The 15,550-nt window shown below is 46.3% G+C and overlaps 1 protein-coding gene across 2 annotated transcripts in view; it reads right to left on the bottom strand.

The window, feature by feature from the left end:
- The window catches only part of FLT1 (fms related receptor tyrosine kinase 1), a 194,360-nt gene extending 180,299 nt beyond the window's left edge, over nucleotides 1-14,061 (bottom strand). Inside the window, exon 1 of one of the 2 annotated variants that reach the window (XM_090273753.1) lies at nucleotides 13,671-14,061. In XM_090273753.1, the coding sequence (XP_090129879.1) occupies nucleotides 13,671-13,734 (64 nt within the window). In that variant the 5' untranslated portion in view covers nucleotides 13,735-14,061. The remainder of the gene's footprint in view (nucleotides 1-13,670) is intronic. The other variant, XM_090273754.1, reaches the window with a different exon arrangement.
- Nucleotides 14,062-15,550: the final 1,489 nt, after the last annotated feature.

Below are 15,550 nucleotides of genomic sequence, written 5' to 3'. Positions count from 1 at the left end.
ATATATCTCACTCTTTTATAATTTTCATCCAAAGCATATTATCTATTTGATCACTCTTCCACTGTTCCCTTAGAACAAAAGAAGAAAACAAAAAGAAAAACTCCTTAATAGGTGGCAGGATAGGATTTTTTGCAGATTGGATAAACATGGCCATATTCTGGTATCAAAAAATGTCCTTCTCCAAGTAATAGATCAAGAAAGAAACAAAACGCTTTTTTCTCTTGACTTCTTACAGGTTTGAATACCTGAAAGGAATAATCTGAGGGACAGTAAGAAACCCAAGGAGAAACAGCAGGGCTGGAAGAATTGTTTCTATTTCTGACAATAGTACAAAGGCTGCCAATCAAAAGGAGAGATCGGGCCTGTGGCTGTGAACATCCCAGACAGACAGGAACACCTCCAGGCAAGTGCTGGGACAGTTTGTTGTCTTTTTCTCAGACACAACAGCTTGTTATTCTAAACTCTGAAAACCAAAGTGATTTTCTTTAATTTATAGATTTTAACATTCAAGGTATGTTGGGATAAATGTTGGTGGAAAGGGCATTGATTTTAAAATCAGAAAGATCTAGGTTTGAATCCTAGTCTGGTCACTCCATGAGATTGTGACCACCCACAAATCACCGATATTCCCTAGCTTCCAGGTTTCAGTGTTGGGAAAGCAAAGTTAAAAGTGCACATGCTCATGCCCTGGGTGGTGGGACTCGGTTGGACCATCATCCTGTAAACCAAAAGGTCAAAGGTTAGATTCCAGTCAAGGCACATGCCTGGGTTGCAGGTTCAGTTCCCAGTCAGGGCCCATGCAATGTTACTCTCTCACATGATGCTTCTCTCCTTCTCTCCCCCTTCTCCTCTCTCTAATATAAATGAGCATGTCCTCAGGTGAGGATTAAAGAAAAAGTGCTCATGCCCAGGAGATGTTTGTTCAGTTCATTCCTCCACCTTCCCCTGGAGTCATGTTTAGTCTGCCCCTGCCCCAATCCAGGTGGTGACTGCCTTTAGGGGCAAATGCACATTAGGGTCCTTCTCTGTACTCTAGTCCATTGAGGAAAAGCTCCAAGTCTTTGAGGTTTCTGGGACCTGAAAGGTGCAGTAGACACTAGATTCCTGGAAGCAGTCTGGCAGCAGGCAGCCCAGCTTTTTCAGAGGAACTGCATGATGAGACCTTTTTCAGAATCAAAGTGCTGGCTAGTAGCCTGTCCCTCTGCTTGAGTTTAAAGTCACTTATAGGAGAGCAGTCTGGAAGGCCATACCAAATTACGTTCTTAATGCCTTTGGAGATCCATTTTGACTTGAGTTTATGGGGTGGTCCTTGAATGCCCCTGATAAGAAAACCTGCATGGTGGTGTCTGCCACATGCAGTAGTGGAATCTCCCAAGGCTACTGACTTCAGCTTCAGTTTCTTCATATTGAAGAGTACTGTGTTTCCTCTTGGGATTGAGTAAAACAACAAATGTAAATCAAAGTACCTGACAATCCATAGAGGTTGGTTTCCTCCTTTTTCTCTCTCCCAAAGCATGCAGCCTCACCACATTCTCCAGGAGAAGGTGCTCAACCAGAGGTGCTATGATATAAACCCAAGAAGCTGCAGAGCTGTCTACACTCAGAATCTGAGGGTCAGCTGTCCTCCCCTGCTGATGTCATGGTATTAATAAGAGGTTAGCAGCTCCAACCTGGCATACACCATAATCAAAAGATCTCTGAATAGGAAGCTTTTCCAAAAGACCAGTTGTCTCCCTCACAGGTTCTGTGTAGAGTGGCCAAGGTATTATTCACTATTAATATCTTGACCAAACTTCAACCTAATATCTAGACTGCAAAGAAAAGCCGGAAGAGAGACTTCCAGCCAAGATGGAGGCCTAGACAGACACACTGGGTCTCCTTCCACAACTAAGAAGGAATACAACTACCTCAAAACTAGAGACAACCCAAAGTTCCAGAAAATCAAGCTGCATGGAAGTCCAACAAACAAAGATATAAAGAAGAAATACTCATCCAGACAGGTGGGAGGGATGGAGCTGGGTAGAGAAGACGCAGTGTGGATGCAGCGGCGGTGGCGGCAGGCCAGTAGAAAGCGCAGGCACACATTTTAAACAGTAGGAAGGGACACCTGAGGAGCGTTCCCAGCTCCTGACCAGACCACACAGCTCATGGTCCCAGCCCCAGGGGAAAATCAAGCCTCATTGCTTCTGAATGTGCAAACCAATGGGGGTTGGGGCAGAGGAAGAAACTGCTGGTCTCTCAGCAGAGTCCGCTTATTTAAAGGGCCCCCACAGACCTAGAACATCCGCAGACCCACCCACTCTGGGAACAATGGCCAGGGCAGCAGCTAGAGAGGTGCCAGTCCCATAAAAAAGTGGGAGAAGTGTCTGGAAAAGGGGCAAGTGCTGAGCAAGCGGCATTGTTCCCTCCTGGACCCCTCCCCCACACACACAGTGCCACAACGTTGTGAAACGGGTTGCCCTGTATTGAAGAATCCCTAAGGCTCCGCCCGTTACAACATAACAGGAGTGACAGCTCTGCCTAAGAAAAAGAGGCAAACAAACACAGGAGGAGAAGGAGAAAGAGAAATATGGCCCAAAAGGGGGAACGGATCAAGGTTCCAGTGGGAAAACTAAGCGACGAGGGGATAACCAACCTAACAGATGAGGAGATAGCCAACCGAACAGATGCAGAATTCAAAAACACTGGTGATAAAGATGCTCACAGGCTTGACAGATGTGCTTGAGTACAGCAGATGCATAAGGGAAGAAGTGAAGGCTAGGCTAAGTGAAACGAAGGAAAATCCACACAAAACCAAAGCTGAAGAGAAGGAAACCATGGTTCAAATCAATGATGGAACATAAGGAAGAAAAAAAGTCAACCAATACAGAATGAGGAAACAAGAATTGAAAAAAATGAGGAGAGGCTTAGGAACCTCTGGGACAACTTTAAACGTGCCAACATCCAAATCATAGGGGTGCCAGAAGAAGAGTAAGAGTAAGAAATTGAAAGCCTATGTGAAAAAATAATGAAGGAAAACTTCCCAAATTTGGCGAAGGAAATAGACATACAAGCCCAGGAAGCACAGAGTCCCAAACAAGCTAGACCTAAGGAAGACCACAGCAAGACACATCATAATTAAAATGCCAAAAGTGAAAAATAAAGAGAGAATCTTAAAAGCAGCAAGAGAAAAGCAGAGAGTTACCTACAAAGGGGTGCCTATAAGACTATCAGCTGATTTCTCAAAAGAAACTTTGCAGGCAAGAAGGGACTGGCAAGAAGCATTCAAGGTGATGAAAAGCAAGGACCTACAACCAAGATTACTCTATTCAGCAAAGCTATCATTTAGAATGGAAGGGCAGGTAAAGTGCTTCTCAGACAAGGTAGAGCTAAAAGAGTTCATTATCACCAAGTCACTATATGAAATGTTAAAGGGACTTATTTAAGAAAAATAAAATAAAAACTATGAACACTAAAATGACAACAAACTCACAACTATAAACAACTGAATCTAAAAAATAAAAACAAAATCCAACTAAGCAAACCAGAATAGAAACAGAATCATAGGTATGGGGATCATTTGGAGGGTTATCAGCTGTGAGAGGGAAGGGGGAGAAATGGGGAAATGGTGCAGGGACCAAGAAGCATAATTGCTAGATGCAAAATGGACAGGGGGAAGTTAAGAATAATATAGGAAAGGGTGAAGCCAAAGAACCTATATGCATGAGATATGGACATGAACTAAGGGGCGTGGGGTTGCTGGAGGGAGGGGGGTACTGGGCTGAAGGGAGCACATGGGGTAAAAATGGGACTACTGTAACAACATAATCAACAAAATACACTTAAAAAAATAAAGAAAAGAAAAGAAAAGCCTAAGTACTAAACAGTAGTGTACTAAACATGGCCACAATATTGTCAGCTCCTCCCTTCAAGAGAGGAGTCTGTTTCCCCAATCCTTAACTCCGGGTTGGGACCAATCAAATGTGGCAGGAGGGGTGTGGCAGTAGTTCCAAAGGCCAGGTCTCAAGAGGCCATGCAGCTTCCACCATCGCCCTCTTGGACTGTCCCTGCCTCCACGTAGGCAAAAGACTGCAGGCAGAGGGTGGTCCAGTGACAGCACACATCAAGGTCCCAGTTGAAATGCCAGGTGACCACAGCTGCATGAGTGACTTAGGTGAGACTGGAAGAAAAACCACCTAGCTGAGCCCAGCCCAAAATTTCTAACCCACGGACTCATTAGACAGCGTAAATTCTTCTTTTAGGCTCCCGAGTTTGGGGACAGCCTGTTGGGTAGCAATAGATGACAGATACAAATGCTGCCCTGACTGAGCCCTGCAGAAACATTGACTCAGTAGTGCATAATGCATATGTCTTTTCTATATCTGAAAATATAAGTGTCCACATGGAGCTCACACAATATGAGGCCTTCAATATCCTACAGTTTCCCCAGATGCTCTGAGGGAAGGAGAAGCAGCTTGAAGACTCCATGATTCACAAATTGTCCCAGCACCATGGTTCTGCACAGTGGGAGGCTAGCTCTGTCTCCAGACAGTGACTTTTCTCACCAATGGGGACAGACCTCAGGTAGAATTCAGTCACCCAAGTTGAGGGACACATCCCAGCAAAGGAAATATGGATACAGAGGCTCAGTTAGAGAGGCAAAGCCCCATGAGGCTTCAGACAGCACTCTGCTGTGGAGGGCGACAGGGCTGGACAAAGGCATGTGGGTGCCTGGGACAGGTCAATATATGGCACCTTTCAAACAATTTTATAGATGTTTTCCAATATTTATAAAGAGGGAAGGCTGAAAGCTCTGTGGTGTAAAAGCAGAGGAGGACTATTTTCTAGACCAGCAATTTGGTTCTGATTCCTAACTCACAAATCCCACTGGGCAATACAGACCCACTTTCCTCGGAAGGCAATTCTACCACATCTATTGATGGCATGCCCCAAGCACTTTACCCTCGTATCCCTTATGTACACCACTAACACATACTCTTCCTGGCAGGAATTCCTATAAATACAGTTTCCTCCACCTTGTTATATACTAGCAGCCATTCAGTGCACTTAACAGATTGGCATAGGGCAGGCAACTCCCAGGTGGCCAGGCCCCTCAAAGCAGCCCCAGGGGAGGGGATTTTAAAATGTGGTCTCTGGAGCAGGTGCATCGGTGCATAAGCATTACTTGGGAAGTTGTTAGAAAGGCTAATCCTTGGCCCTACCCCAGACCTACTGAATCAGAAATTCTGTAGTTGGGGTCCAGCACTCCAGTGTAGCAAAGTAATCAGATGTTTGAAAAATAGGAGTTTCTTAATTTCAGTCATCCACTGAAATCACCTGGGAGCTTTAAAATTACTGATGTTTGTGTCCCACTTGACCAGTTGTGATTAAATTGGTCAGGAGTGCAGTAGGACAAGAAGAGCTTTAAAAAAAACCTCTTCAGATGGCCGTAACATAGGGCCAGGCTGGAGACATGGACCTAGATGAGAAGCAAAGGGTTTCATAGAACCTAATGGGCAGACTAGTTACTAATCACGATTTTGTTAAAGGTGGCCTTGAGTATAAGTGGTTTCATATTTTTATATAGTGAAAGCCAAGGTTTTTCATTTATACAAGATTCACTTCAGGCCTCTTTTAAAAAAAGAATCTGATCATTATTATAGCTTGGCTTGTGTAAATCACATGATGGGTGGTTTGAAAGGAAATCTACGTACCCTTTACCCGTTAAATAGAAATATTGAAGACTAAGCTGAGAAAAATACCTGTGAGCACTGTGATAATCTGTGAAAAGACAAAAGCATTTCCCAAGATTTGTAATAATGAGACAAGGAAGAATGCAAGTGAAAAACTCATTAAATTTCGAGCCAGTAAGAAGCACGAAAAATTTGTTATCAACTATAGCCTAACAGTGAGATAGAGATGCCTCCTTGACAACAAAGATTCTGGAGGAGACACCTTGGCTGGTTTTCACTACCAAGTAATTTTGTTTTGGAAGCAAATGTCTTATAAAACTTTTATTTATGGTTAAAACTTATCTATTTAATTCCATTTTTACTTTTTCCCACCAAGTCCATATTTTCTAAAACCTTAATCTGGCACCCAGGATTTGGTTAACCATGGTATCTTCAAGACCACACCTTTCTGCTTTGATGACGGGTCCAAGCTAAGTCTTGGTTTTGTAAAAAGAGTCCAGAAGTAGGACACAGGTGCCCTAGCAGAAGACAGGGCACAAGAACAACGTGGGAGCTAGAAGAGGTTCCTGGCTGACCCAGGTCTAGTCCCTTGGTCACATGGGTCGAAGGTCATCAAGGGGTATTGGTGAAGGGGATTTAGACCCTGACATCTGAGCTAAGACTTCCTTAGTGCTTCTCAATTATAAAAAATATATTAAATTTTTTGTGGTGACATCCATTAGTAAAATTACATCGGTTTCAAGTGTACAATTTTATAATAATTATCTCTATATTGCATTGTGTGTTCACCACAAAAGCCAAGTCTCTTTCTGTTACCATATATTTGACCCCCCTTTTACCTTTTTCTATCCCCCTCCCCTCTTCCTCTCTGATAACCACCATACTGTTGTCTGTGTCTATGAGTTTTTGTTTGTTTTTCTTGTTTGTTCATTTGTTGCTTTCTGTTTTATATCCTACACACATGAGGGAAGTCATATGGTTGGCAATACTTCATCTTTTCTTAAGGCTGAGTAGTATTCCATTGTGTATATGGACCATATCTTCTTTATCCAATCATCTGTCAAAGGTCACTAAGGTTGTCCTCATGTCTTGACCAAGTGCTTCTCAATTTTTAAACATCTGGGACTTTATTAAAATATAGGCTCTGATTCAACTTCTCAGTGGGTGCTGGACCATAGACCACACTTTGAGAAGCATGTTTTAGAGTCGTCGTCGTCGGCAGCCGTCCGTCTCGAGAGACGATGGCGTAGCTTCTTGAGAGTCTATCTGCACCGCCGAGAATGACTGTGCAGTCCGATTCGGGAGTGACAATCCCTGCCACACATGTTACAGGTGAAGGCAGATGGCTGTTGTTGCTGCTGCTGACGCTGCTTCCGCCTCGATCTTTTCTGGACCGCCTCCTCGTTGCGCGCAGCCTCCGCGCGTGACGTACCTTGCCTGACCGCGAGCCTCCAGGCTAGGCGGTCGTCTGCTTGTACTTCCCATGTGTTGAGATTGATGGAGCATTGTGTCATGTCCTTTTTGCAGATGTCTTTGAACCGCAGTTTTGGGCGCCCTGTCATCCTCTTGCCTTCTGCTAGCTCGCCGTAGAGGAGGTCTTTGGGGATACGGCCTGCATCCATTCTTTTGACATGGCCGAGCCACCTGAGGCGTCTCTCGCTAAGAACTGCATGCAAACTGCACATATTGGCTCGCTTCAGCACCTCGGTGTTGGGGACCTTATCCTGCCAGGCGACATGCAGGACGCGTCGCAGGCACCTCATGTGGAAGCTGTTGAGTTTCCTTTCGTGCCTTGCGTAGGTGGTCCACGTCTCGCTGCCATAGAGGAGAGTGCTGAGTACGCAGGCTTGGTAGATGCGCAGTCTGGTTTTCTCAGTGAGGCTGGAATTGTTCCACGCTCGCCGGTTCAGTCTGGCCATAACTGTGGCTGCCCTGGCGATTCTCCGGTTGACCTCCAAGTCGACTGACAGAGAGCTCGAGATGGTGGACCCGAGGTAAGTGAAGTCGTTGACAACCTCCAGGGTGTATCCGTCGATGGTGATGCATGGGGGAGTCCCCGTGCCTTGAGCCATAAATGTTTTAGAGTATGTTGTGGACATATGCCAAGAGTGGGGCTTGGGGTGGGAGAGGGGGACGGGAGGCACTGATCTGAGCCCCAGCCATGGAATTCAGATTTTTCAGATCCATGTTTCACACCTACCTAGTAGGATGATCCTTTCCATCCTAAAGAAAGAGAAAATCAGGCAGACTAGCCTGGTCTAGTGACTTGAAATCAAAGGTTTCTATTAAAGCAGAACATTGATGCTAAGTGTGGACAGGTCTCTGTTCTTCAGGTTTGCATCATAGCCTAGCACCCAAGAACTCAGGGTTGAGTCTATCATAGGATGAGTAAGTCAAAGGATAAAATCTAAGAGCACTGTTATCTCTAAAAATTGGGTAAGACACTGCAGAGTGAAACTGAGTGCTTGGCATCTCACCAAAAGAGGCTAAGACAGAACTTCTGCACAGACTGAAACCCAGCTTTGGGGGCTCAAGAGGTCCCAGTGAAGCATCATGACAAAAAAGAAGGGATTATAGAAGATAAATATCTCAAAGAGTTGAAGTTCATAGCTGATTTCCTACATCTTAGTCACTCACTGTGGAGGATAAACTTTGTCTATTAAGAACAGTCTCTCTAAAGGATCCACTGTACCTGAGGCCAAATGGACAGGCAGGAGCACATTCATATGCTGAAATAAATTCATATCTGGCCCTGAGAAATTTCTTCTTTGACATGATAGTATGGCTACATCATTCATTCACTCATTCATTCATTCATTCATTCCAACACTTCCTGAGAACCTCTATGCCAGGCATCACACTAGGTGCCTGGGATATAAGGACAGTTAAGACAGGGGCTCTCCTCCTCAAAGGGTGAGGGCACAGACACATAACTAGAATACTAACAATGCCAGTTGAGAACTGAAAGAGGGGCACACAGAGGAGCTACATATAGGATGATACATATAGAAGCAGGAGAAACCATTCATTCTGACTGGGGTTATAATGAGGTGCCCATGAGCTGGATTTTGAAGGCAGGGGGAGGAGGAGATGTACAGGGAGTAAAGGGGTCTAGCAGGCCAACAGCATGAACATGGAGCAATGAGTGTGCAAGGTCCATCTGCAAAAGGATGATTCCTTTGACTGGGGTAGAGTTTGTGTAGCACTGCCCACAAGGAAAGTTCATCTTCAGACCGCATTTCTCAGTGTACTATTGAGCGGCCATAATTCAGACACTCTTAATTCAAACCTCTAAGGACTTTAAAAAAAATAGATGAAAATTTCATATTAAAAAAAACAATACCAGGGTTTAAAAAGAAATTTTAGTGCTGTAATAATTTCACTCAATAAATGTTTGAATACCTCTACTCTGCCTGGGGTAGAGAAAATATAAAAATGAAGCAGAAATGTTATCTGTAGTATGAACATTGGGTTCTGTTCCTGCATCTGCCATTAGCCAGCTGTTGACCTTGTTTAACGCTGTAATAATTTCATTCAACAAATATTTGAATACCTCTACTCTGCCTGGCGTAGAGGAAAAACAAAAACGAAGAAGAAATGTTATCTGTAGTATGAACATTGGGTTCTGTTCCTGCATATGCCATTAGCCAGCTGTTGAAAAAAAATCACTTAACTGCTCTGGGTGGATTTTATTATCTCTGAAGTGAGTAGATTCCATCTATGAGGTTCTATCTATCTTACTCTCCCAATGTATATGTTTATGAACCAAGATCAAATCTCTCAAAAACATCAAGGAGAGGAGCAATAGTTAGAAATGGCTTCACCAAGACTGATGGGAAATCCCCAGGAATTCGTGACATCCCCCCATATCCGCCCCAGCAGCAATGCAGGAAATCTAGTCCACTATCTCCAGCAGACTCAATGGAACCATTTCCTTAATGAAACCCCCCTGCAGTCCCAGATGCTAAGCCAGAGACTTTCCTTTCAAGTCCTCCCTCGATTACCCCATTCCTCCCATTTCCTTCCCCTCCCTCAATCGGGTATAAAAACCAGTAATTTAATCAGCAGCATGCGCTTTCCAAGCACCCAAGTGTGTGAGGAACCACCGGTAATCCTGAAAAGCATGTGGCAGGATGTCTCTCCGAACCAGCTCACCATTATGCTAGGGCCAATGGAACAGAATGGATTCTTCTGTTCTAGTAAATTGGTTAAACCCAATGCAACAGATGCTTCTAATACTTGGGACCATTCCTAATATATTTTACTTAAAAAATATATATATATATATATGAGGCATAGTGTTATTTCAAATGTCCTTTCTCCCCTAACCACAGTGACAAATACTCTGAAAAATTATGGTATGTAGTTAATAGCTAAGGAATTCCTGACCCAACTGAACCAAGAACCTGACTAACACCAGCAAGCTTTGCATTTCATACCCAAATGCCAAGAGAGCTTCCCTCACTTTCTCTCCATTCTTGTGCCCATTCACATTCACATCTCAGTTTAAAAGCACTACAGAAGCCCCTGCTCCGTTATTTGTCTTTGCTTTGCAGCACTTTCCAAGGCAGAGTAAATACCAGCCATAATTTTGCAATAGGCTGAATAACCTTCCTCAAAGACATGCCATTTTTTTTTTCGTCTATAGAAACCCCCCCCCCCATGTACCATTTTCAGCTTATATAGTCTATATATTCAAAGTAGGTTTAAAATGTCTCAGTGGTTTTTGGTAAGGAGAACAAAGTGATTACTTGGTTTGTTCTAAAAAGTCATATAAAATAGACTTAGTATCTTCATTGAACTCTAAATTTCTTTTAGAATAAAGTGAGCATTAACAGTAATAATAAAAAGAAATTCATATGGGTTTAAAACGACTAGTTTACTCTCTAGAGTTAAACACTCTGCTAGGGAAAAGAAAAAAAGCCCAAGATAACGACTACTACTGACTTGGGCATATTCTAACAGTTTAGCTCTTGCAACCCACTAACAACGAAGGTGACTGGTTGATCAGGTGCATTCTACTAGTGAAAAAGAAAATATAGTGTGATTATCGATAGCAGGGAAAACCCTATTCATCCTTCCAGCCTCGGCTCTTGCATCATAGGGTTTACTATCCATCTTGTATGCAAATGTAGGTAAGGGAAGGAGAAAAAGACAAACTGTGTTCAGCTTATTTCTTGGAATCATTCATTGGATTTTAGAGTTGAGAAAGGGTATTAGAAATAATAATCTATTCTAACTTCCAAATTTTACATATGAAAACAAAACAAAACAACAACAACAAAAAGCTACAGGTTTCAGTACAAAAGAAACGGGATATTCTTTTATAGACTTTTCAACAGGGAAAGAAAAACTTCAAATAATAAGAAACAAATAAGGTAAAAATATTGAAGAACTAAGGTGGGTGACTATCTACAGTTCAACTGCAACATGATCCATCAGTTGGGAAAGTAAGTGAATTGCCAAAGGTGCTATAAATAATTAACGTTTTCAATATGCAATTCAGAAAAACACAACCAGAAAGGTGTGGCTGCATAAACCCTGGAGAAAACAACAAAATTGTTATGTAAAATTAGCTTTATTATGAGATTTATTTAATTTGGAAATGGGTATTATTTTCATGTACCTTTTGATTTTTTACTTTATGTTATTAATTTACACTTCCCTCACAAAATTCACAAGTGGAGAATGTCCAGTTAGTTACAGCAGATTGTAAATGTTAGCTGCTCAAAAACTCAAGAAAAATGGGGCCAGAAAAAAAGGGTCTGTGGCTTTAGTCAGGGTGTGGTGACTTAAAAGTAGAAAAATGAGACTTTGAGTAGAGTAAAAGAGGACTGGTATTCTTTTTAAGAAAAAGACATTGCAATGCCGAGGACTTGAAAATATCTGAATTACTGGCATCTTTTCATTTCCCAGGGTATTTGAAAGAAGGTAAATGCACACTTTGGGAGGAAACGCATTCTCTTTTTGTATCATTGAACCTCTGGTTATTTTATCCCTCAAGGCGAATGTGCCCGTCGCCCACCAACAGTAATAATAACTGTTGAAAATACAAAGGATCTAGAGCACTTGAAGGTGAGCGGACCAGGCCCATGATGGGTGCAAGCGAACTCCTGATCAATCCACCGGCAAAAGCTTGGTCCCTTTCACCACTCTCTACCCAGAGCTGCAGCCCCTTGGTTCAGTTTTGAAAGTCCTGATTTGGTTTAGAAAGCATGTAGCCACTGTTTTGCTGTGAGATGTCTGTCTGTTAACCGGAGAGAGAAGCCTGTGGTCTAGGAAGACAGGCTTCACAATTACAAATCCCAAAGGCTGATAGAACATTTCTTCAACCAGCAGGTAAAAGGGGGTCTCACCTCTTTACATATGTAAATTTTTTACAAAATCACAAAGGACTTCCAAGATTCTTGCCTCATTTAAGTAAAATAAAACCTAAGAGAAATCACAAGAGGATCTCACAGGTTTCTAAAAACCTTTCACCGATTAAGTGGCCCCTAATCAGGAGGAGAACTATACTTCACTAGTCAACCACAGTTTTGAAACAAAAGTAAAGATACATCTGTGCGAAGCAGAAAATCCAACACAGCATACATTGTTCCCTCCATTATTTGGACTAAAACTAATTTACCTAGATTTACCTTTACATAATAGATGGATTTCGGCAAGTTATTTAGATGCTCTAAACAATTGTTTCAAAATAAATGATTTTCAAAACTAAAAAAAATTATTTTTGAATTACAACAGCAATATTTCATTTCATATAGTTATTTTAGCAACGTTTTCCAACTTACAGCGCCGTTCTCAGACATGAAGACTGCGCCTTGTCTCTCGGGTCACTGGTTTCACCAATCTAATTGGAACTATTTCTTGTTAGTTAAAAACTGACGGTCTAATTAGTCTTCCGACTGAGAAAGAATATTTAACTGTTATAGCCTTTGGGGGTTAACAAGCATTTTTTTAAAATAAGCGCAACTCTTCTGACTTTACCTGAATCTTTGCAAATGACTTATTTTATGTGACTGTCTTTTGCCTGGAGGGACTGGACCAAGGGCTTGGCTACTCAGCCCCGCTGGGCAGAGACGCAATCCAAGCCCCTAAATCCACCCCGAGATTTGACGCCTGGCTGGGGCGGCCTCCACCCTAACCGCGGTGCGACCTCCTGGCCCCAACAGTTCGGCCACCTGTTACCCTAACACCCAGCAAAGGGGTGGATCTCATCGACTGCTCAAATTGCATCTTTTGGTCAAAATCATCAGACCTTTCTTCTCTCGGAATTTAAAAGCTAGGCTTATAATTCCGAAACTTAACGGTATTTGGGTTCTGGACTGCTCTCATAGGTCAGGTTCACACAGGTCGGCGACCTGAGCTGACCTGGGCTCGACTGGTGGAAGGGGCCCCACCCGGGTGGCCGCCCTCAGCACGCTCCAGCCCTGCCGGCCGGCAACCGGCTGGAGGAGTGGAGGCTCGTAAAATGTTCGTGCTCCGGGGTACCAAGTGGGTTAAAGGATACAAGCTCTTGCCATCTCCGGGGATCTGTCTGCTCCCGGCAAGCACACTACCCCCTCCTTCCCTGTCGAGGTGCGACGCTGTAGCAAGTGCCCAACATCACCACCTCCGGGCTTCAGCTCAGCTCCCGGGTGGCCTCGAGGGCGCTCTGGGAGCCTCGGCGCCGGGCTCCGGAGGGTCCTGCGGATCGGCTGCCTGGGAGGTCTGGGTGCGCGGCGCTCCCAGAGCCCGGAACCAGGCAGAGAGGATGAGCCACTCCAGCGGCCAAAGGGCAGCCCCAGTGCCATCCAGGGCGGCCATACCCTCGGGCCCCGCCAGTTGCTTTCTGAGGCTCGCGCCCTGACCCTCCCGAAGAGATGAAAGGCACGACGACCCCAGGCGTGCACAGTGAGGCTCAGGTCCCAGGTTCCCAGAGAAGCTCGCCTCCCCGCGTGCTCCCGGCCCCCAGGGTGCCCCACCTGCCTCCCTATCGCGGCAGCAGCTGCGCCTCACCTGTGAGAAGCAGACCGCCGAGCAGCGCGCACAGCAGGACCCCGGTGTCCCAGCAGTTGACCATGGTGAGCGCGACGCGGCCTGCTTGCCTGGTGCCCGCGCTCCTGGCGGGCGACCGACCCAGCCACCCGAGCTTGTCTTCTAGCGCGTCGCCGCCGCCGCCGCCGCCGACCCCGCACTCCGGCACCGCGTCTCGAGCGCCCCTCTCCGCGGCTCCAGCCAGCGAGACAGCCACTTGTCGGGTAATCCTCGCAGCCCGGCGTCCTTGGCCGCTGCGCTCCAGTCCCGGAGCCCGCTCCTAGACGCTGCCGCCGCTGCTGCCGCCGGGGAAGAGTCGCGAGAAGTGCCTGTCCGGCGCGCTCCAAGCCTCTAGCGGACCTCAAAGAAGAGGAGCGGAGGGCGAGGGCCATTTATAACCTTTCCCCAGCCCACTTCCTACCCCGGCACCTCCTTCCAGTGACGTCAGGGGGTCCCCCACCCCTCATCCGCCTCCCCACCTACCCTCTTCCTCCGGGGCCTGATTCCCTACGGCTGCCGAGGGAGGCGGGGGCCGCCGGGGGTGGAGGAATGGGGCCGAGGCGCGCGCACCGGGAGGCGCTGATGGCTTGGCGCAAGAGCACAGCCGGGGCAGGTCCTGGGTCCTCGTTCCTGGCCCCCTAGTCAGCGTGCCCTATTAACTTGAGCGCTCTCAGGAAATTTTGGCAGGCTCCTTCCTCCCGGCTTACTCAGCCCTGGGGGCCGCCAGAAGCCTGTAAGGGCACAGGACTGGAGCTCCACCGCCCACTCCCAGGGCGGGAAGTCCGACGCGGGGGAAGCTGGCCGCGGTGTCCTTGGCACCAAGGAGTGAGGAGCAGTCCGGCGCCCTCCCCTTCCTTGCTCTTCCAGCCTCGTCCAGCTGCACCCCGACCCCGGAGTCCCCTGACTGTCCCCAGACGTCGGAAGGTGCCGGAAACCTTCGGCACCAGGGACTGGACCGGGAGAACCCGAGAGCACCGGGCGCTTGCCTGGCACCCGTCGGGAAGACAGTGGACCCGCTCCGGTCCCTAGAGAGTGCAGTGCGTCTGTGTCTTTTTTGACCGCAGATGCACCCGCCAAAGTCAAGTCCTAAACCTTTCGTTTCCTAGAAGCAAAACAAGAAGTAGTATCAGATACCTTTTCCAAAGCTGAAGAATGAAACTGCTCCTGCGGCTTGTAAGGGCCGGGCACGTGAACTTTATTTCCTGAATGCTGGGGGGGGGGGGGGGGGGGGCGGGGCGGGGGTCCTTCTGATGGCAGTGACTCTACTGCTCTTCGAACAAAACCCGGTGAAATTAACTGGAGGCTCTAGGTCATTTGCGATGGCCCTAATTCCACGTTGTTGCTCAATTTTGTCTCCATTGCCTCAAAGGCTGGAAACGTCTTAGGCTGAATGGAGCAGTGCAGCCTTGTCCCTTAAATACCGCCGCTCTGGAAAATAGTTCTTTTGGAACCTGCTAGATGGCCCTGATAGAAGGAACCGGGAAGGCTCCTGAACGGGGCCAGCGACACCTCCTAAAGGACCGGACTGCCGCCCCGCCTGGGAAAGTTGGGCAACCCGAACTTGCCACACCTCTGGGCGATGGATCAAGGGCAGATCTCCGCCACCAACCGATCGACGCAGGAAACGCGTGTCGGAGCACCTGGCGCCCGGGCTTCTGAGCCACAGTCATTCTTGGTTCAAAAGGATGCAAGACAAGGCGCTATTGCTCGTCCGCCGGCTTCGCCATCCTTTTCCGTTTTCCCAGTGCTCCTCACCACACTCGCCCAAGCCTGATTCCTCCCAAAACCACAAGCTCATTCAGTGAACAGTTAGTAAACACGGATCACTGGGCTGGAAGCTGACAGCAGATCCTTCTCGCAGC

The sequence above is a fragment of the Furipterus horrens genome, unplaced genomic scaffold, assembly GCF_987537825.1.
Source record: "Furipterus horrens unplaced genomic scaffold, mFurHor1.1.pri manual_scaffold_4, whole genome shotgun sequence".
In the NCBI taxonomy this organism is placed as follows: Eukaryota; Metazoa; Chordata; class Mammalia; order Chiroptera; family Furipteridae; genus Furipterus; species Furipterus horrens.
Note: the sequence above shows the minus strand (reverse complement) of the source record. Positions and strands in the feature narration are given on the sequence as shown.